This window comes from Antechinus flavipes, chromosome 1, assembly GCF_016432865.1.
Source record: "Antechinus flavipes isolate AdamAnt ecotype Samford, QLD, Australia chromosome 1, AdamAnt_v2, whole genome shotgun sequence".
NCBI classification, from domain to species: Eukaryota; Metazoa; Chordata; class Mammalia; order Dasyuromorphia; family Dasyuridae; genus Antechinus; species Antechinus flavipes.
The window spans coordinates 352056850-352081098 of record NC_067398.1 but is presented as its reverse complement, the minus strand read 5'-3'; the positions used below and the strand labels follow the sequence as shown (position 1 = coordinate 352081098).

General features: G+C 32.2%; 1 protein-coding gene across 8 annotated transcripts in view; it reads right to left on the bottom strand.

Annotated features, from left to right (window-relative positions):
• Positions 1 to 24249, bottom strand: part of TCF4 (transcription factor 4) — a 412574-nt gene that overhangs the window by 96692 nt on the left and 291633 nt on the right. The window contains exon 1 of one of the 8 annotated variants that reach the window (XM_051969597.1): positions 19705 to 20251. The exons of 6 other annotated variants lie outside the window; for them this stretch is intronic. In XM_051969597.1, the coding sequence (XP_051825557.1) occupies positions 19705 to 19773 (69 nt within the window). In that variant the 5' untranslated portion in view covers positions 19774 to 20251. Of the gene's footprint in view, positions 1 to 19704; positions 20252 to 24249 lie in introns of those variants that run through there. One more of the 8 variants, XM_051969596.1, reaches the window with a different exon arrangement.

Below are 24249 nucleotides of genomic sequence, written 5' to 3'. Positions count from 1 at the left end.
ATACAAATATATACATACACATAATTTGTAAATTGATGAAATTCTATGTTGTATCTAACCAAAATGAACATGTCCCTGAGCCCTTTAAAAATGATATCTTCAATGCAGGCTGAGAAAAACATATGAAAAGTGTTTCATATATTTTCCTCTATTTCAGTATCAGCTTTGTAACATTTATGCCAGATTTTTCTAAAACCAATTTGTGTTTCTTAATTTCCATTTATCTGTTTACAAATGCATGAGAAAACAGTGAATGTATCACACATCTGCCCACATTTACGCCTTAATTTCTCCATAATTCTCTGTGAGAAAAGCTCTTAAATATTGTAATAGACTAGCTCATTGGCACTGGTCATTACCAATGATATTCCAAGATCAAATAGTCCTAAAAGAAAATTCTGATTTTGTATTCCTTAAGTTCGGAAAAGGAATTTTTAAAAAGTATCTTCAGCCTTTTAAAAATATTCAAAATAACAGAATAATATGATTTTTAATAGAAGGTGAAAAATCTAAGATGTACCACACAGCTGTCATTCCAAAAGATTTTATTTTACCCTTAGTTTGGAAAAAAAATGACCATTCTTTATATTAGTAGCTCCTTACATTAAATCAGCTAAATGAAAACAGTCAGTTGAAGTGGTGATGAATCTAGAATTGTCTATCTTATGAAAATATCCACAGCCGTACAGAACAGAAAGGGAAGTGGGATGACAGCAGTTTCAGGTGCTGAGACACAATAAAAACAATGAGGAAAGAAAATGTTTGCTTTTTATGTCAACTGAGATGTCAGTACCCATTAATAAATCTATCTGCTAAATCTACTCTTATTCATGTGGGACATCACCAAGTTAAAGTAAAATAAATTATCTTTAATTAAATGGAATTGTCGTCTTCCTCCTGCTATCATCCCCAATTATTACATCCTAATCAGCCCTTTTGGGAGAAGGCATGAGAGAAAGCTGAAAGGCACATTTACTATAAACAATTTCTCTTTCTGTCAAGTGATGGAAATTTTTATTTTAAATATTGTTTAGGACTACAATTTTTTTCACTATTTTTGGGATGAAAGTAATTAAAGCTGCTACAAAATTTCACCTATTAAAATATTAGAACATCTATAATTTGGCCACAATAATAAAACATTCCTTTTAATTCCTTCTTTAGGTAAAATTAAGAAGACCAGATAAGGTAATATGAAATGCCAAGCGCTTGCTTCATTCTTCTTTAACTATATCTAGTTTTAAAAACAGGGGTCAACATTATGGAAAAAGTTTTCCAAGAAAAAAAGTCTAAAAATATTAAAGCTTAGGAAATATTGTCATGTGCAAAAGTGACAGATTGCTCTATTTACAAATGTTTTCTGATCTACTCTAGCACAATTCCCCTCTTGACCACATTACCTTTTTTTTGCTCCAAGTTGTTATCACAGCATCCTAAGAAAAGTGATATTCTAAGCAAGACTATATGAGCGACAGTACATCATACAGTCAGTATACTGATACTCAAATATTCACCAAACAAATGATGAATCATCAAATTAAGGACATGAAGTTTTTATACTTCCTTCAATAATATAAAAATAATTGACATTTATATATGGCTTTGAGATATACAAAGTCCTTTATATATCTTAGAAAACAAGTTATTTAGGCAATACATTTATTAATATCCTCAACTTTGAAATGAGGAATCAAGGCTCAGATGTGATATAAATATAAATAGAATAGAATAGAAATAAACCTGAATCCAGGTTTCCCAACTCCAAGGGTAGCATTTTTCCCTATCTTTTCTCTCTCCTCCTTTTCCCAGGAGTGGTGAAGGATTAATTCAAGAGGAATTAAGCTACATGTTACAATACATGCTGTTATATATTTCTCCCCCTCCCCACCAAAAAAAAAAAAAAAAATCTTGATTAGCTTATTGTGCTTCTTCTAACTGCTGACTATGTGGCTTCAGGAGAGGATGAGAATGACAAAGTTTATCATAAGGTCCTATAACAACCAAGTCACCAGTGTTACCAAAATTAAGGTTTTTTTCTGACTAGAAAAGGTGGGGGTAGTGACTGTTTTCTGACTATTTAGTTCAATTTTTAAAAATGTATTTTTTTCAGGGTGTAGCACTGTTTTCATTTAGCATGGCTTTGAATTGCCGCCTACAGAAGTAAAAAAAGAAACCACAGCTATACAAGCCTGCTGACTTTCTTATAAAAGAACCAGTTTTAAACTTGTTTACACTACTGATTCCAAATGAATTCAAGATGGTGGCTAGTTAAAGAAAGAGAGACCATGCCAGAGAGTTTGATCAAAGTACTTCAATTCAGCAATGTTCAGTTTTAATTGACCACTAATTAAACTACATTAGCCCAAGAAAAGTCTGTATCACTTCTGAGTAATGAAGAAAAGAATTAATTTAACCCTCTCAGTATATCTTTAGCAAACACATATGAAAGCAACTTCTCAAATATTGGTTATGAAAGGGTGTCCAGTTTTGAATGCCCAAAGTGGTCCAGAAAATTAAGTGAGGAAAAAAAAAAAAAAACCTCAGTTTTCAAGTTTGTTTCTTAATTCTCTGGTGATGTAACCTTGCAGGTATAATTATCTTCATTAAAGACACCTTTAAAGATGTCAGCTTACTCACTGGATTGCAAAGGGTTCCTTTAAAAATTGGATTCAGTATATGGCATATTACCAGCCACAGTTTTAACTTTCCTGTCTTCTAGACAAAAATAGAGCAGATTTGCAAAATCATGAGAATTTTCAAAGACTTGGAACTCTCCTTCTGGGAAAAGTGAGTAGAGGAATGGAAAAAAAATACTGCAACAACACCAAAAAAGCTCATTATAATTAAGACACATAGACTATATCAAAACATGATAGTGACATTAAAAGCCCACATGTTAAGATAATTAATTTCAGAAAACCCTAATTGCAAAATATTCTTATTTTTGAACAGCTCAACTCCCAAAGCTCTCTCCCAGATACAAGATTCTTACAGAACTGAAAAAAAAAATCATGAATAACAAAACCCTATTGCATGTTTAAGTCTGAAATGCAAGACATAAGAAAATACTGCTTTTCAAGCTAGTGTTTATGATCTTTAAAGTCTCCTGTATTAAGTAATAAATTCAGAGGCCAAATGCACTACAATGTTAGGACATTAAGTCTAAAACCTTGGAAATGAAATAAGTTTTGCTGGATGTTTTGAAAAAAATGTTAATAGTAAGCAGAGATTCTATTTTATAGAAATAAAGACCATTTTGCACTCGGCATCAAACTGTATTGCATCTTACAATTCCATAAGGTCACAGCACTCTTTGATGAGGGCTATACTTGTGGCCTCAACTCACATTACATTTATCCTAATGATTTTTGGCAACCAACTACTGCATTTCATACAATAGAATTTAATGAATACCATATTTTTTTTTTTTTTTACATTCTGCCAATGCTCATTAAAATGCACTTGTTTGTGCAATGCAATAGCTAGCTATAGGGAACCAAAATATTAATGCAAATTGGCATTTCTAAGTTTAAAGCAGTATTTGCATAACAGGAACTAAACATGGTACAAGCTGAAAGAGAGCACACAACACAAATGCCTCTTAACACCATAATTATTACAGGGAGAAATGAGGGTTTGTGTATACCAACAAGAGCCCAAGGATAAAGCATCTGCCAGTTTGTGACACTGTGAGATCCTGATGCTCAGAATGCTTAGTCTTACCAAGAAGACTATGGCTGGAAAGATTTCACAATCATTTCATCTGATAAACAGAATAGGCACAAAAATATAAGCAAGTTCATTCACTTAAAACAAAAAAGGAACAGGTCTAGAAATTTGTATCAAAGAAACTAAAACCTAGATTTAAAGAGCAAATGCTCATAGCATGAGGGTTTTTTCCCCCTATGAAACATCTGCAAAAGGATGATGAAGTTAGTTATCTATATTAATAACCAAGAAGTTGAACTTCTCATTTATGTAATGTTGTGTTTGTTTTCAGGACAAACTGCAATTCTTTAAAATATTTCCTTTTGTCTCAACTATGCACGAAAGGATCACGGGGAGATGTTTCCTTCACTTTTGTTACATACAAATAATATCCCACCAGGCTGCAGAATGTCTTTTGTAAGAGAAACTGTGAGGAAAATGCCAGACCTCCAAATACACCATTCATTCATTTATACAATTCAGTCACTCAACAAGTACTTTCTGAGTATGGACTTGTTAAGAAGTAAGATAAGGAATGATTATAAAACTCAAACAAACCCTCCAGAAACTTAAAAGTCTCATTGGGGACAGACAGTAGACAGAGGATGAATTGGTTTAGTAATGGTGCCAGGAAGAAGAGTAAGTGGCTAAATAAGTATCACCGACAATGAATATAAATAAGAATAAGAAGTCAGAGACTAGTTTCAGGACTCATATTCAGATGATACTTCAAGGTAAAGTAAATGTTCTTATTCTAATTTATAAAGTGGGAAATAAGAGAGTTGAGGTTTGGAGAAGTAGGGTGACTTAGTCATCACCATTTAATTAGTGAGTATTCAAAGGCAGGGTTAAATCCAGGTCTTCCATACTACAAGGCTCTATCTACTACAGCAAGCTGACTCTCAGTAATGTTATTATCGTAGAAATAAGATGGCAGCAAGTCATGGAACCCCATGATCTCTGAAGAATAAAAATGGCAAGTAACCAAAAGGGCAATCAAAACATCCATGAAAAGAATAAACAGGCTGCAGCATCCAACCAAAGAGCACTTGCACAGAAAATAGACAATAATTGATATTATTAAGGTTGTGTACGTACATATGATTGGACATAGTAGTGAGATAGTTATATAAAACAATGATAGATAACCTAGAATGGTACAATAATACTCCTAAGATACAAAAAGAACAAGAATGTGGGGCAGCTAGTTGGTGCAGTGGATAGAGCACCAGCCCTGAAGTCAGGAGGACCTGAGTTCAAATCTCGTCTCAGACACTTAACACGTCCTAGCAGTGTGGTCCTGGGCAAGTCACTTATCCCCAATTGCCTCAGCAAAACAAACAAACAAACAAAACAAGAAAGTCTCCAGCATATTTGTCAAATTCTTATAGGAAATTTACAAGAAAACTTGGAGGGAAAGGCCTCACAGACTGAATGGGAAGGAATGGATAGTTGAGTTACAAACTACGAGAATAGAGGCAATAAAGAAAATGCGGTATAAAAATGGGTTTTCTCAAGACACTATCAATTTATGATCCAAAGATTAGAGATTTACAACAAGAATTTTTATTAAACTTTTTGTGTGTCACAGATACCTTTGATAGTATAATGAAGCCCATGGACTCCTCATAATAATTTTAGATTTGTTACCTATATTTGTAATGGAAGGAAATGCTAAATTCCAGTTAGAGTTTAATGAAAATAAAGGTATAATTATTTTTCTATCCAAATTCATGGCCCCCTCAAATCTAACCCAGATGCCAGGTAAAGAACTTCTGATTTAAAGCTAGGAGAGAGACTTTGGAGTTTATCAAGTCCAATCTTTTCATTTTATAGATGAGGAGTTGAGGCTCATAATAGAGATAAAGTGACTTTGCAAGGTCACACAAGTGATAAATGGCAAAAATAGGACTTGAATCTAGGTCATTTAATTCCAAATCTGGTACTCATTCTACTCTATTGTGATATTTCATACTAATCATTCTTTAAAAATTGCTAAAATAAATTATATATTTTAAAGGCTGAATTGTTTCAAATTCATGTAGACATAGATCACTTAAAATATTTACCAATAAAATTAAAATTAAGTAAATATTATGTAAAGTTAAAAAGGCAAATTTTGACTTTAGATGAATAGGCTTACTCATATCTTTATAGAAATTTAAGATGTATAAAATATTCTAACAACAACCCTGAGAAATGAATACCAAAAACAGTATTTATCCTGACTTTATCTAAGGCTATTAAAAAAAAAATTAGGTGGCTGGCTTAGGCAAGGAAAAGTTAAAGCTAGGATTTTAACTCAGGTCTTCTAATTACAAGCCTTGTGGTTTCTCCACAATATCAGTTTCTATAACTTACAGCAGTATTCCTTCACACTGGAAACTGTCCAAGGGAAGAAGCAAACTGGATTGGGAGTCAAAAGATGGGTGTAAGAATCTCAGATCTGCTCCTAGTGATCCATGGAAACTAGGTCAAATCATTGAACTTATCTGAGCCACTGGATTCTCAGACATCAAATAAGGATGTCCATTTTGATGGTCAGAGGTCTTACCACATCTACATTTATATTCCTGTAATTCAATATTAATAAGAGTATGTCTTCCATCACTATAAATTATAATTACTCCATGTTTCAAGAATTGCTTTTGCCCTGATAGTCAATCTTATGTTAATTTGTTCTACATAATAATGTTGGCAGATCTATACACAAAATTTTCCAATTTGGTAAAGGCTAACAATTTGAGATTAGTTAGTATAGCTTTAAAAAAAAATCCAAATAATCTCTATGGTCATTATGGTACTAGATGGAAAAGGGACAGGTATTTAAAAGTAACAGACAAAGAATAACAGGATCCTTGGCCATCCCTCACATCCTCATTGGCCATTCTCTTGTAGGTCCACTTTTGTACAGCAGGGTCTTAGAGAGATAAAAATCCTCCTAGGTAGGGAAGGAAGCTTCAGAGAAGTGAGTCTGGCACCTATGTTTTCTTACATGAGATTAGGTGATCTTTCCACAGTTTTTAAACAATGAAGGGATTTTTCTTTCTATATTAAGTTTTAAAAAATACAGTAAATTCATACTATAGCACGGGGTGTATCAGTAAAACATGACTGCCATAAAGTTTGTGACAACTTTGGGGAAAAGCCAGTTAACTTAAATAAATTTAGATACTTAATAGTTATATATAATACAATAATTGTATTTTACACTTTAGTAGAGATATTGAATCTACTTAGAACCAACTTTGCAAACCTTAGGACTATATATCTTAGCTGTCATCATTGTTATCATTTTGGTTCTGGTTTTTTTTTTTTAATTGTAAAATATGATACTATTCTTTGAACTATTTATCTCATAGGATGGTTGTAGAACAAAATGAGATTCTGTACATGAAAATGGCTTTGCAAAATAAGTAAAATACACGTGCAACATAGTGTTATTATAATTATTCACTACTAATAACAAAATGTATTCATTTTTATGCTGGGCAACATCTCATAAAAGAGTAAGCACAATAAGGTTGATTTTATGCTCAGTAAATATTGTCTGACTCTTAAAATAGTGTTCAGCCAAGCACCTTTAACACAAGCTTCTCGAAGTGCACTATAAACACAATGTGATAGCAAGTATGATTGTTTCAATTTTACAGATGGCAAAACTGAGACATATGGAAGATAAGAGAATTTTTGAGAGTCCAACACAGACAACCAGTGATTGATCCAAGAAGGGAACCTTGGCAGGTCTGTTACATCCAAGCTCAATGCTCTCTACTCATTAGACCTTACTGTCTTTTGTTTAAAGTAAATTGCAGTTATTCATTTTTTAAAAATTATCAACATGAGGAAATGTATAAATAACAAAATCAATGAATTTATCAAAACAAATGTAATTAGAGTTTTTGGCCACTTGCCTGCTATCTAACTGTGGCTCATCCATATTGAATGGATGAGGATAAATATGTGAGGCTGACTAAGGGTGGATGGCATGGCTGTAGACAAATTCAATTCTTTTAGTAATGAAAAGCAAATCACACTAATTATGAAATGAATACAAACTTATTTAAAGCTTTTAGGTAGAAATGTACACCTCTAAGCTTGTTGTTCAGATGCTTAAGTTGTGGCTGACTATTCCTGATCTCATTTGGGGTTTTCTTGGCAAAGACACTGGAGTGGTTTGCCATTTCCTTCTCCAACTCATTTTATAGATGAGGAAATTGAGGCAAACAGGATTAAGGGACTTGTCCAGTTTAATGAAGAATATGCAGATTGTGATCTATTCTATACAGAATTGCATGCCCCAAAATATAATAAATGTTTATCGAGTTGAAAAAGAAAGATATCTGGAAGCAAAGAAAGGAAGTAGGACATAGGAGATTTATAGTGCTAGTTTTGGAGTGAAGAAGACTTGTGTTAAAGTCTTACTTGAAATATTATGTATATGGTACTAGAAAAGTCACAACCTTTAAACCCCAGGCAAAAAGTTACAGAGGAGTTACTGATCTGCCTGAGTGAGTTTCCAAACAATGCAAGTTCCCTAAATTAATTAAAATCACAGATCCAGATATAAATACATGGAAGTACTGCTCATTATTAGAAGTGGTCACTCTCTCTAAAATTTGGAAGAGAGTATATTATTGATATGTTTCTAGTTCTAAAAACTGTCCAATATCAGGTCCTGTTCTGGCAGACTTGTTTTCTACTGGCTATCAGATAAAAGTATCTGGGAAGCTATGAGAGGATAATATCTTTAACTTCCATTTCTTTATTTTGACTATTACAAATGACATTCTGGTGAAGGGGATCTATAAAGTGTCTCAAATGACAAAACACTAAAAAAGAATCTGTGGCTTTAATTTCTTAACATTATTCTATTTCCGTGTTTGTTTGTTTTTTAATTTTGTGCCCTTTATGGAAATATATCCACACTCTGTGTGTGTGTGTGTGTATGTGTATTCATTCGTATAGGGAATTCTTGATGAGAAATACAGGACTATACTTGCTTTGCAACTTTTAATCTTCAATAACTGCTTAGGGCATTGATAATTGTTCCACAGTTTATATCAGATGTATGTCTTCCTGACTTTGATGGAAGTTCTTTATCTAATATACTATATTCCATCTGTCTATACTTTTAGGATGTTAAGAAAGATTCATGAAGTTTCCCTGAGAGTTACAATTATATTTAGAACATGTAGAAATGGACATTATGGACCCAACATCAGATGTTGTAGCAGCTGCTCTAAAGCGATTTTTTTGGTTCACAAATGATATATGTATTAGTAATAGTTCAAAAATACTCATTTTTTTCATGTGAAAACATCTTTTTTATAGAGAAAATAACTGGGCACCATTGTGGCATAATTTGTTAAGAGAAATTCAGAACACTTTTTCTACTCATGTTATGATATTTGTTACAAAAAATCACTGAGAAGATCCCAGTGGCTGCTAGTAAAACATTGCTATCAATAAAATGAATTATGCTAGGAACTAATTACTTATACAACTAAAGGATCAAATAAATTACTTCTGAAGATATGCTTATATAATAACAATATATCAATAGTGACTATCTCCTCTGATTTTCTTAAGAATTCATAAAAATGTCAAGCTCCCGAGACATTTTTTCCCCCTGAAAAATAAAGCTATTATCTTCTTGAATATTTATTTAGTGTGTCACATTTTGGCCTCCCGGTATTATAAGGCATCTCTTCATCAGCCTATAAATTCAGAACCAAATTATCCATATTCGTCCTAGAATTCTGTAATATGGGATGGATCATTTCTGAAGTAATTTCATTTAAACATGTTAAAGGTTCATCATATATATATATATATATATATATATACACACACACACACACACACACACATACATGATGGAAAATTTCAATGCTCAAATAAAGAGACTATGTAGACTATAAAAAAAGCTTAGGGAAGATCATAAATGGACATTTTTACATAATCTATATAATTGTATATTTACATAGCTATCCTTCTATCAACTTATTCATCTATTTATCATCATAGAATCTGCCACACTTGGAATTCTGATTGAGTTACACAGGTAAAAAGCTTAGAATTAGCCAAAAAGTTTAATCTACACAGCTCCCTATTGGCAATACATCTGTGCAGAAACTGTTGTCCATAAATAATTTCACATCAGGCCAGCTGTAATTCAAACTAATTACATCACTGACTTCAAGAGTTTGAGAGCTGCTTGTCTAGTTGAATTTGGCCAAGCCAACTCTTTTTTTAGTTCTACTACCTTAACATTGACATGACATTTTGCGAACCAGTAAGAATCTGAATGGCCCAATTGAAAGCTAGAAGTGCTGTCTGGCTCTCCAAAAGAAGCATAAAGATTTGCAAAGTGAGTAGCAAAAGGCTAAAAATAATCTACATAAACCAATTATTCTAAGGCTATCTAAGCACATTCCGACCCACCCACCTTCATCCCCTTGTCCCGATTATTTGCATAACCTAAAAATAATGAGAAAAAAAAAAAAGATTAAGAGAGTCTTTCTACTATAAAGTTTTGCTATCCATGTCTTTTTCAGTCATTTCTGAAGAGCAAAACTCGTTTCTTTATTTTAGAGGTTAAAAACTCAATTATTCTTAAAAGGCATTTCTTAGGTTTTATTAAATATCCTGAGAAGTCTCATTATTCCATAAAATTTAGAGAAGTTGATTTGTCATTATGCTAATATTTTTAGATGAAAAGAATTTCAAAAGTATATTACTTATCATCTTAAGTTAGAAGCATGAGCTTTATTGAACTAGGAAGTGGGATTAGTAGATTCATATCACTAAGCCTAATTTTACAGTTACCTTACTTAAGTTTTTAATATAGCATAGGTCTTCTTTTCAGGTGTTAATAGAAAAATCAATTTTACATCACAACAGCTGTGATCACTTTAAATACCACAGCTGTCATAAGTTGAACATAACCAATTTGAACATCTAAGGTTATGTTGCAAATGTAACAAAATGAAAGCTTGATGAGCTTCATGATTTAGTCTCCCTCCCCCACTCCTTTAAGTAAAACTCCCAGTAAACTATTACAGAAATAACCTATGTACTTTCAAATTCAGCTTTTATTTCTGCCCAAGTCGGCCTAAGAATGGAAATAGAATTTCATTTTTTTTTTTTAAACAATACTTCTGTGAAACTGGAGAACATGTTTAATTATAAAACAGTACTGACTCAGGTAGCCTTAAGTTAAGGAGCTGCTACTGAAATTGAGAATTAATATGTTTAAACATTTTGTCAGGAGGATACATGATAGCTATAAAATGTTTTTAAATGTTAAGAATTTAAATGATTGCAGAGGACAAAAATAAAAATAAAAACTAGGATTTAAATAGCATCAACTAGTAGAAATCACTTGTCAAGTTCTTTAAAAATTCGCCTTTCTAGAATAAATTTAAAGTAAAAAATTTACAATTAAGGTGAAAAGTAGATAATAGAACTAAGCTTTCTGCCCTCACCCCCAACTCCATTAATATAAATCCTGTAGTAATGTGTTTATATTTATCCAAGTTATTCAGCATGTAACAAATTCTAAAATGGGTTTGGTGGCAGAGATTTCTTTCACTGGCATGAAGATTTTGGTTTTTCAATGTGAAATTATCTGCGGTAATGTGTGTGTGTGTGTATATATATATATACACACACACACATATATATGTATACACACACACACATCCCCATATATGTAAAACGTATTGTTAGTATAGTAGGAAATTAGTTAAGCATTTATTGTTAGCAATATTATGAAGAATACAAAAATTCAAAGTCAAATGTTTAAAAAAGAACATGTGTAATATTGAGAGAAACTAAAAGCATTTTTGTATTGATTGCACTTAAAGTGTTATACAGCATTATGTTAAAATCTTTTTTTTTTTTCCTAGCAAAATTCTAAATTCCGGTAGTTGCTCATATTTTAAATTTTGCCTAAATTCATGTAAAATAATGTTTTTAATCTCTCCTGATTTTCATCTACATCATTCCAACTGGTTTATTCTTTGGAGATAATAGATTACTTCATTTGGAATTTTAAAACTTCTATCAAAAAGCTGAACCGATACACGATTGTGTTCAGAGAAAACTTAGGAAGCAGGTACCAGTAAGCACCTTGCCTGTTACTTGCATTTAAATTTTCAAGTTGTTTTATGAAGAAGGTTGGAGGTTTTAGTTACCTCAACACAAGAAATAAGGCTCCCAAAGTAAAGCTATACTTTTTAAACATTTATCCTCCACCCCTCTATCACACAAAGGAAGCCTGAGAAAACAGCATTCATCCTCATGGATGTTGCGCCTCATCTACTGAATTGTAATAACAGGTGCAGTAATAATAATATGCTGGGCAATCAACTTTTTTACTCTGATTTGTCAGTTTAGCTTAATAATGCCATTAGGAATGTAAACATTTCTGCAATTTATATTTAAAAGTCAATAAAATAATGGGGTACAGAATTTATCCTTTTTAATTTTTTAAGTAATACATTTGATTATTTTAATCACGTCAGTACTTAACTGGATGGGGTTTAAATATGCATGTAACATCAATTTAATTTGTTTTATTCGTTGGAAAAGCTATTGAGTAATATGCCATTATTCCCTTTAAAATAGTGTAGCACATTCTGGAAAAGGGGAGGATGGAGCACCTCTACTATTATTATGCCTTTGAAGAAGGAGGCATTCTGAGCTTTCAGGAATGTCTTTTATTAAGCATATTAAAAAAAAAAAAAGTGAACTAAAGGGGGCGGGGAATCAAAGTATAACTATATAACTACTCTAAACAATAAGGGCTTTACATACTGTGGATAAACTTTATTGGAACAGCTATAACATTAATGTGGTTGGTAAATGCATCAACTATTTTTAAGACTGTGAGATTTTTCTTAACATAGCAATTCCCACTTGAACAGGCTTATTATTGGTGCAGTTGTTCAGTACTCTATAATTCTCACCCTTACGTTTTTGGAGGTGAAAAGCCAAGTCAAATGTTACCCTAGATTGTTAACATCCTCTATTCATTTTCAGGTCAGCTACAATGGAAGCAGCTGTAATGCAACTTTACCCACACTGCCCCACCAATTACTTCAACCATGCCCTCTCTCAGGATGAGTGTAATTTGGTCTCTATGAGAGCTCAGTCCTAGGTCTCGGGAGGATTAGAGCCAAAGCTTGGCTTTTGGGAGGGTGGAGTTTGAATTGAGACTGCTAAATACAATTCCTTGACATCTCAGGTGTTTTAACCTACTTTTTCCCATTTCATATTGTTATCCTAATAAAACAAAACTGATTTTTAAAAGACATCAAATATTATAGAATTTTCTACCTTTCCATAGGCGACTTATGAAATGTGGCCAGGATAATGCCAAAAATATTTGGATGACATTTGGTGATTTGCATATAGTAAATACTGACACAAGAAATCAGAATTTGAGAAAAGCTAGGTAAATGATTCAAAGTACCTGAAATTTAAAATGACATCAGAAATATGGATTGTTACATTCTAATCCATATAAAGTGTGTGATATAAACACATTTGTTATCAAAAGGCTGTCAACATTCAGTTTGGCACATGTGCCATGGAAAACCAGACATCCGGCATTGCAAATGAGATTTCCAAAGACTCATATTAAACCATTCTCAGTTCATATTAATCATTTTTAATTTTATATATGCATACATAGAAAATCTCTGTCTCTCACCCTACATACATATGTAACACACACAAGCCTTTTGTACACATTGGATAAAACATGATCTATTTAATAATATACATTTGTTCTAAGGCATTTTAGACATATGTAAGATCATAATATGCCATATAGTTGAGGATATGTATTAAATATTTTATATCCTTAGAAATATAAGTTTCTAGAGGAGCAAATATTAAACTTTCTGGAATACTACCTCATAAAGTGAAATAAACCAAAAAAAATTAAGGATTATTTGATTCCTCTCCTGGCAATGCTCATCTATTTTTCTTAGCACCTTAATAACTGTTTGGCTTCAAATCTATGAGAGTATTCCAGATTATAAATATTTTATAATCACATGGAATGTTAATTATGTTTTTAAAAATATATATGTTTATCCTATAAAAATTCACATTGCAGCACCTGGAATTTGACACTTCATCTAAAATATCAAGTGTATAGTTAAGTGCTACCTAAGATATGTAGTAGGGTCATGAGAGTCCAAAAAGAATCTCAGAAATAAAGCTTCAATCACTTACAAAAATACATTCACTGTGGAGAGAACAAGCGTGATGGAATACTGGTAATCCTGCAGGAAAGACCTGTTCATCACTAGATAAAGAATAGTTTTTGTGTCTTGAATGTCCTATGATTAAAAAGACAAGAGTGGATCTAATAAACAAATTGATATTTTTATTCAATATTATTTGAAAACGGCAAGAAAATTTGGTTCTCAATAACTTCCAAGACAATCACAAGTTGTATTTAAATCTATACATCACCACCTGACTAGAAACTAAGATTCTGTGAAGGTAGATTGACTAGGTGTATAGTTGGTAACTTGCATATTCATTCTGTAGGAATAATAATATTGCAATTACTTTCCCAATGGCATAGCTGTGTACAGACACTTGGAATAGAGTTAGTAAACAAAAATCCAAAACATATCCGACTAAATATGACAACATCTGAATAAATACTAGCCAAAATATAATAGACATTTTCCACAATAACTTTCAAGGAAGAAATCAAGCTTTGCTGTGCTTCGGCAATTTTATAGTAAAAAGAGCATAATGCAAACCACATTTATAGTGGAACAGGAAACAAACAATTCTTCTGCACAATTTCCTGTAGATCAGTGGGAAAGGTATTTAAAGACTGTATCTGCTATTAGATTTTTTTTTTTTCTCATAACCTCTTTGCGCCCCTTCCCTAGTTCTTTTCTACATCTTTTTTGATGTAATCTCAACAACAGAACTATAAGATGGCTATTATTAGAATATCAGAAGCGTATTAAATGATTTCAGGTAATTCAAAAATTCAGAATTAAATACAACTAACCCCATCTATAGCACATTTACATTTTCTTCCTATAATTCCTTCCTTAATTTTCTTCCTAAACTAGCATCACAAAGATGTTCACAATGGCTTTTTTGAATCTCACTTAGTATAATAACTGTAACTTAATCAGAGACATCAGAGAAAAATGCAGATACATTATCAAAATAAAGTGTCCAGTAGATTTTTTTAGCTTAAACTTCAAATAAGTAAGCAACATAAAGACATTTTTAAAAAAGAAATCTAATGCAAAATGTAAAATCTCTTTTTGATACTATATTTAAAAAGGTAACAATGGATTCTTTTACAAAGTCATTATTATATTAAAAAGATTTAAAAATGTATGAGTGAAATGAGAAGTTTCAAGACAGACTTTGTATATAACATTTTGCTTCCTTAACATAAGTGGGGAACATCAAAATGATATTAGTTTATGAAATAACAAAATGTTCTATAAAAGCTACAAAGCCAAAAAAGTGATCTTTTTTGCACTGTTACTTTCATTTCTAATCACAATTCTGAAAATAGTAAGTACATTAATTATCCCCCCCTTTTTTTCTCTTAAAGCATCGGATGTTAATTTGCATAGGCGACATAAGATGGAAAACTTTTCTCTATAGTATTAGTTGCTTATAACTGCCCAAACTAATTCTGGTGTTTATGAAGATAGGAGTGCAAGCAAAATCTATTTTAAAATGTTGCTTCTTAAGGATAAGCAGTGCACAATCCATGGCTAAATTCTGATTCTCAAATTATGATCCATTAATGCTACACATTGAGTGATTATAGCATTATTTAATAGTCGTTTTAAAATAAAGGTTGTTGTTGCCTCAATTGAAGAAACAATCCCCACCTCATTTTAATAGGAAAATCTTCATATTAAACAAAAAGATTCAGATGTTAATTCTGGTCTGTATTTTGATAATAAGTAGGGAGCAGGAATTTATGTTATTAATTGCTCTATGTTATCAATATCAGAAATGGTGCTATATACATTCATTTTCGTCTATGAACTTTAGGAAGTTGAAAAGCTGCATAATAAGCCCAGGAGACAGAATGTACACACAAAAAACTCATTATCATCTACTTTTTTGAGATTTGATGACTTGACAAATAACTATTTCAAAACAACTAGTTTGAGACATGGTTTGAAGCTTGTTAGTATAAAGCAAAAAGAGCAATTACAATAATTATAGGTTTCTCTATACGATTTAACACATGCACATGCTGGTGAGAGTTGATGATTTGATCTTAAATTACCATTAGGAGAAAATTTTGCCACTTTTGTTTTAATTTGATTCTCAATAATTTTATTTTATGGGTTTGTGATATTTTAACATATATGCTATTTGACCAAATAATTACTTATTAAAATCCTAGTTTGATGGAAGTGTAAGCAGCTATAAAAATCTAATTTAAAGATTAAAAACACATTGATTCCAGACCAGTTAATGCTGGATGATAGTTATATCAGGATGAAACATATACTCAATGTACCAGACTAATGAGATTGTAAATAGGAGACTTTAAAATGAAATTGTAATAATTTATTAGCCTAGAAGCATGTTCCCTGTCATACTAATATAACAAGTCATACTTTTTAATGTTATTTTTGGATGAATATGACATTTAGCAAAAACGAACTGTCTCTAAAGAAAATCGTTCATCCTTGTTAAGTTCAGCAAAGAACTCACCTGAGGTAAGGTGTAGATACTCCTCTCCTCCCTCCCTCTTAGTAGACTCTACCTGATAGTCACATTCACTTGGCCATTCCAGTATATTAATTTTTAGTGGCGCTGGCTTTTATGGAACCCACATTTCAAGAAAATTATGCATTTTTCAAAAATAATGAATATTATTTTCTAGGCAAGGTAGATACAAAAATCTTTAATAATTCTGAGTAATAGGAAATTTAAATTTTTCTCTGATTTTCTGAAAATACTTTAGGTAATTTTATTAATTCTAATAGAAAATTAGAGGAAAAAAGCTTTTGTAGATCCTGGACATATATTTATATATGTATAAATATACACATGTACACACACACACACACACACACACACACACACACATATAGATAAATAATAGTTGATCTGCTTTTACTGTCCTTGCCTTTCCATGGTAACCTAAATTCATAGTGCTTTGGAATGATTTTGCATTTTTCTTCTTTTGTTTATTCCCAGGGAAGACCTGCTTCCTTCCGCTGGTTGCTCTCAGTTCAGAGAGTTCAAACTGAATTTAAACAAGTAATTGACTTGTCATTGAAAAAAAAAAAGAGAGAGAGAGAAAAGGAATTCAAGAGCTGTGTCATCTGTAGAGGAAAACTTGTGCAACAAATAGCTAATCATAAATAACTCCTACTATCTGAACAAAAAAAAAGATATATGTATATGCACTCATAGTTCATGTATACATATAGAACAACAAACAAAATAAAACCTAGGAAATGTAAAGCATCATCGATAGGCATTTTGAACAATTAACGCATGGTATACATGATCTCCGCAAGATTCCTGGCACCAAATCAAAAGCTGTACGATATAGAATTGCAGCCAGATCAATGCACACTGCCTAATAAACAAAAATCATTTTTCAAATGTACATATAAAGACTTTAAAAAAATGAGAGAGAATTGGTCCCCAAAATGGAACTCTCACAACTTGGAGCAGGTAGTATTTTCATTTAACAAAGCTACATTGAAGGATTAGCGACAACTAGTCACTTAAAAATATTTTCTGGTGGTGTTTCAACTCGCTGTTTTTTTCCTTGACAATGTATCTATAATTTTGCTTTTTCTTGTTTTAATGAATAGATATGTATCTCCATATTTGTTTTTAATAAACATTAAAAACAGTTCCTATTAATATATTGCCTATGATATAGTCATCTTGATTTTATGAATACCATCCTCTTAAAAAAACAACCAAAATATTTGGCAACCGAGAAGGCATATTAGTGATATGATGTCATATTCAGCATTTTTTATGGTACAGGCAACTGGCAAGCCGTGAGAATGAGATACATATGAAAGATTCCCATTCTGTATATGAGTGCAAATGTTCACAAGTTAGTCTGCATTTGATTTTAATTTCACTTCAGTTTTTTAAGAGAAGCAGTTAAAAGTAAACTTGTAAAAATATTATGTTGTCATCTTAAAAAATATTATGCTGTCTGATAAAAAAGAAAATGCTGAAACATGGTCATCAAAACTCTGTTCTGATACATAAGTACTGTCGATATATTTCTTGTTTACACTGTAATGTTCCAGAGAATCTCTCTATTTACTGACAATGATAACATTCAGGAACTTTTCATTTCTTAATCAACTAATCAGGCTAAGTGTAGGAACATCATAAAGATCACTAATAAAACCTTAAAAATTACAAATGACAAGTAACTAACATTTACAAATGATAGACTGTTAAAAAAAGATTTGGCAAATTATCCTAATTTTCATCTTTACATGTTTAAATATTTTATTTCATCATTTAACTCCCTAAACTGTTATGTTTTAAGAGTACATTTTTTTGACTACACTAAACCCATATTCTAACACAGAATGAATTTTTAAATTGATTAAGAAATAATATTTTTGTAAACTTTCCCCAGGAAGCTTTTAATATTCTAAAGTAAAAGTAAAATACAATATTATTTCAGCAGATGTCCATTCATGAAATGGACTTTCCTGGATGAAATTGTTTCTTCTAACTAAAACATACTACATACTCAAAACACTTTTATGTGTATATATAAATCAATATGTGTATATATATGTATATATATGTACATATATATATTTATACACACAGATAGAGATAGCTGTCATGCACATATATAATATACTTACACACTAACATGCATAGAGAAATACATACACATGTTTAGTTTGTTCCAATCCCTATAACTGAATTGGGCCTTCGTAAAAACTATAATAATTCTCTTTTAGTCCAACTTCCATATTCTCATTAGTATCAGATGACATGAAAGTTTTAAAAAACATAAAAGATAATATTTATAAACAGTTCGTTTTCATCTTCCTTACCTATTTTATTTTTCTTTTAGCAACAGTTCTTTCTATTCTATTCCCCCAATGATATTCCCCAGCACCACCACCCCCCACATACCGATTTGAAAATACTGAAATCCTTTTCCTTCCCAGGGCCCAGCCAGAGGAAAAAAAAATAAACCTCCAGATGGCAAGTATAAACCTTCTGCTGGGGTTATGCACAAAATACCAGACACATTTTTTCTTAAATAAAGCATTTCTATTGGGGTTGGGGGGGGGAATGAGGAAGAGGACACATAGCAGAAATAACTTACAATATTATTATGTGCAAAAATGGCTCTTCTTTATCTTAAAAAAAAAACAAAACAAATCTTGGTTCTACTCTTTCACTTGCTTTCTCAGGTTCACATCCTATATCTATTTTTCATCTGTCAGTTTTTGCCAATCAAATCCATCTCACTGTAGGTCCTGCTAACATGGCTCTCAAGATTTCACAAAATCTCAGGACACTGAGAAACTTACCCCAATTCTCTTCTTATTCTAATTTGGGATTTTTCTATCAGTTGAACTGTACTGCTCCTCATGTTTTCTTTTCTTTTTTTTTAAAAGCCAGTTGGAATTAGCACAAATATTCTAAAAGTATTCTTCAGTCTAATAAGCTATCAAGTTTCTCTAACTGAAAACTTTCACGTTATGAAATACTTTCCAAGGCTCTGAAAGCATCCTCATGCTTTTTTGTTTGTTTGTTTGTTTTTTTTCTAAGTATGACTAAAAGGCAACAATAATATTCTAGTTCTGGTAAGTAATAAATATTTCATGGCATCAAGGAAGATGGAATAGTCCTGCACAACTTTCACAACAACAAGAACTGCATATGATGCTCATTCTTACGACAATAAAACTTGTCAAAATTACACCTTTAATTACAGAGTTAGCTTACCGCTTTCCCATTATAGTAGTACATCAAAGAGTTTCCTCCCATGCCAGGAATTGTGTATGCGCAATACATGGTCTTGTATTCTTTTTTCTCCTCAGTACCACTCTAACAACTTTTATTTCAAACTCGCTGTCCCTTTTTTCACAACAATTCCTTCAGTTGCATTTTCCCATATGGCCGGGCCAAGCATGGTGAATATGCAAAGCAGGAAGAGACCATTCCTGACGTGAGGGTGGGGGGAGGTGGCTAGGACTCTTCTGTCAGACAGTTAACTTTCCACAGCAAATCTGGAAAGCAGCCCAGCCCTGATTTAGCAGTAATTCCTAATGCATACAGGAGATAGATTCAACTTTTCCAATGTATTTTTATTAGTTTCTCGAATAATGCAGATTCTTACACATTTCTGAATTCTTCACTTTTTGTTCCAATCACCCTTTTCTTCCCTAAAATTTCCACTCAACTGCCTTAGGGTAAAAGTGGAATAGGGTCCATTATTGAGCAGAATACAAATGCAGTTAATTGACTCCCCCTCTCTCTCTCTCCCTCTCTTTCTTTTTTGTTTTAATTTGATTAAAAAGCGAGTGGCAGGAAGGGAATCGTATGATGCACATCTAATAACTCTGCCATCTGTCTCTGCTGCTGGCTAGCTCCCAGCATTGTACGCAGCTGCCTGAGAACTCGACTCAGAGAAAAGGGAGGAAAAAAAAAAAAAAAAAAAAAAAAAAAAAAAACAACGTCTCTGACCTCGCTCAAAAGGAGAGAGGGGCAGTGTTTTCTGACTGCTTGGTCAACAACCTACAAAACGAGGTTGAGGAATGAAACAGAGTAACACTGCTACAAGCCTGGGGTTTTGCAAGCCATCAGCTTCCCTTTTAATCGATGAGAAGAAGTGGTAAATGAGTGAACTTAATCTTGCCATGCAGCAGGCGTTTGTTTAAAGGGGAGCCAGTGTAATAAAATGGGATGCTCAAAGCTCTCTGAATAGTCATCCACAATTGGCGATTTCTTAGTTTAGGTGTTGGGTGTCTTGGTGTGGTTTTTGGTTTCGCTGCCCCCACCCACAGTTTATTCGTTTGCATTTAGTTGAGTTTGGAATATCTTGAACGGAGAATGATTTACAGCTGTCAAGTTTTGAAATCAACTGCATCACATCTGCAAATTTCCAGGAGTTTGTGTCTTTTAAATTAGTCATATTTCTATATCAACCTTCCAAAAGTACTCCAAACAGATTTTATTTTATTTTATTTTTTTACCACTGAAGTTAAAAGGAAATCATTCGATCGTCAATTTTAGGTGGATAACACCCAACAAATGTTTTTCAACTCACCTTCTTTTGATCAGAATGGAGTAATAAACTATTTTAAAGCTACAGTAATTTTCAGAGGTTGGATTCTTTCCCTTAATTTTCTTTATACTGTGCTAACTAGACTGAAAGAAAAGAACGAGAGAAGAAAGAAAGAGAAAGAGAAAAAAAAAAAAAAAGGAATACTGAGACTGACTTCAGCTTGCCAAATTCAGAGCATCACAGGAAAGGAGGGCCTCTGGGAATTGATCCCAAATGAAACTAAATCATTTGCATATGCCGAAGCAAATGCCATCCGAGCATACAGCTATTCTCTAGAATCAACTTTAATAATTCAAAGCACCTATTTCCTTACAACTCAACGTGGCAACAAAACACATACAGTATTAATAAACAAGAAGAGATTATGGTGTTGATTCTGAAGAGCAAAGTCTTGGCTAATGGCTGAAAGTTTTTTCCACACTTCTAAAATAAAGGCAGACACAGGCACAAGTGGATATAGGTAGATATGCATGTGTTTATCCATTATTAGAACACAGATATGTATAACACACACATATATGTCCATGTATGTATGTGTATGGAAGGAAAAGAGGTTTGTCTAACTCCCCTGCTCTGCATTTATTCTGGAGGTCCCCAGAGGTTTGTGTAAACAGTACTTGAATTATAATCACACATTTCATTCAAATTTCATGCTTTGAGGATTTTTTCCTCATTAGAACAGTTAGTTGTCAATCTGACAGGATCACATTTGTAACCTTTAAACCACCCTCAGTGTTTAATACAGAAGGTCAGAGTTCCCAACTATTACAGGTCATTGTGTAAAAAACACCAGTTAGAAAAGGCACTAAGATACAAAAAAAAAAGAAGAGATTTAAAAAAAAAAAGAAAACTTTATTTTTAGAAAGCTGTTTCTAGATTACATCTAAATTTCCATAGTTGAACTGCTTGAAATATTTCTAAACAATGAATTTATTTCAATAAATAATATTACTGTTTTGTTTACATTATTTTCTTGAATATATTAAAAATATTTGAATCTTTTATATTAATTTCTTTAGCTAGCATTTTTAATTAAACTAGAAATTTATAAACTTATAAAATTTTCTCTTGACTATGTGATTGGCAAGTTCATATTCAAATACATATTCTAATCTGATAAGGTGTAATGGATTTTTTAAAATCTACAAAATCATTTTAGAGAAATGAAAATCATACAACTTTTTAGACAGAATCATTAAGATTGAGTTCTAATGAACGTATGGAAAAGAATAGAGAGTTTCATGTGTGTGAGTAATAAAGTACAGTAATTAACAGAGACATAAGATTCTGAAAGCTAATCCTTGAATATCAACTAATGAAAAAAGGAAATTTACTATAGATCAGTTATATTTCATTTTTATATTTCTGACCTTGAAGCACATATCTACCTTTAAATTCAAGTCAAGGTTTCTTCTTAAGCTCACTTTCTTTGCCTTTAGACTGAAAATTTGAGGATGCAAGAAATATATTCCATGGGAGGTTAAGCATATATGAAGTGTGCGTGTGTGTGTGTGTGTGTGTGTATGTGTGTGTTTGTAGAGAGAGACAGAGAAAGACAGATACAGAAGAAAAAGCAAGAGAGAGAGAGAGAGAGAGAGAGAGAGAGAGAGAGAGAGAGAGAGAGAGAGAGAAAGAAAGATTGAGAATGTGAATGAACATTTTGTTCTGTACCAGTGATTTAGACAGTTTAAGAAATCCCAATATGGAAAATTCCTCCACAGGATGGAGACCATTAACTAACTCATCTCTGACTTGTATTCTTTCAGAGAGTGGCCTGAAGATAGGGAGAAGTTAAGTGTTTTGCCCATGGTGGGTCTGTGTATAATTTTCTAGCTCCAAGGTTAGCTTTTTATCCAATATACCAATGCTGCTTCTCACATTTTAACAGTAATAAGAAAGGTCATTATATGTGTATATATACATGTATACTTGTTTGCTCACACACACACAGAAGTAGTTGTATGACTAAAGTGAAAAAGAATGATACCCACAACAAAAATTAATCTACTCCCTGCAAATTACTTACAAATGTATAGAAGTTAAAGATGTGGTAATTTGTGATGGTATACAGTTCTCTATATAAAAATTAATGTTTTAATAATGGATTCAAATTTTTTCATGAAATTATTGATTAATTTAAAAAATGTCCAAATTATTCTTTCTTCTTCTGAAGAAACTATATAGTATCTTGGATTTTCTTTATAGAGTTCAACAATCAAAATGAAGAGTTAGGATCCCTTATCATCTACTCTTGTTTCTTAGGATTAGGGTAGAATTATGAAGTCACTATTTTGTATGCCTTTTTGGGAGTAACCATAACTTCTCCCACAATTTATAATATTAAGGTTATTTTCAATAAATATTTGTTGCATAGATGAATGAATCATGTAATTTTGAAGTCCTATCATACAAAGGGAATCATTTTAGGATTTATTCACTCAACCCATTTGTGTTACTTCAAGGAACAGAAAGAAATATAAAACCAATTTGTACCCTGAGAAAGTTTATGAACTAGTTTAATAGAAATGATTTATATAGACAAAATAAGGAAAAAAATTAAATATAGAGTTACATTGTAGATAGAAAAGGCAGACAATTTAATATATGGACACAAAACAATTAGGAAACAAGAGTCTTGTATGTAATAAAATGTTTGGAACCTAAGTGGCTCATTGGATAGAGGGCTAGGCCTTGAATCAAGAAGACCTGGGTTCAAATGGGAATTTAGACACTTAATAGAGGTATAGCCCTTAATAGAAGCAGTTCACTTAATCTCTTTTGCTTAGGCCATGGGAGAGGGAAATGGCAAACTACTCCAATATTTTTGCTAAGAACACCCCATGGACTATACTGTCCATGAGGTCACAAAGAGTTGGATATGACTGGACAACTGGACAACATACAAAAAGTGTTCACTTAAAAAATTGAAGGCATAATTTTTCAAGCACTATTAAACTGATTCTAATTCTTAGTTGAAGAGATAGTCCAAAGAAATTGTAAGTTTTTAGAAGATCAAAAATAGCTAATTTATGCAAAGAATACATAGATCTCCAAGAATCCTTTCAATATGAGGGTCAAAACCAATGACTGCAATTTGTTATGGTGGACATATAGAACTGATTACCATATCCTTATATAAATGAGGATTGCCAAAAAATGATTTTGTTTAAAATGTACCTAAATGAATATTTTCCAAATAGTGC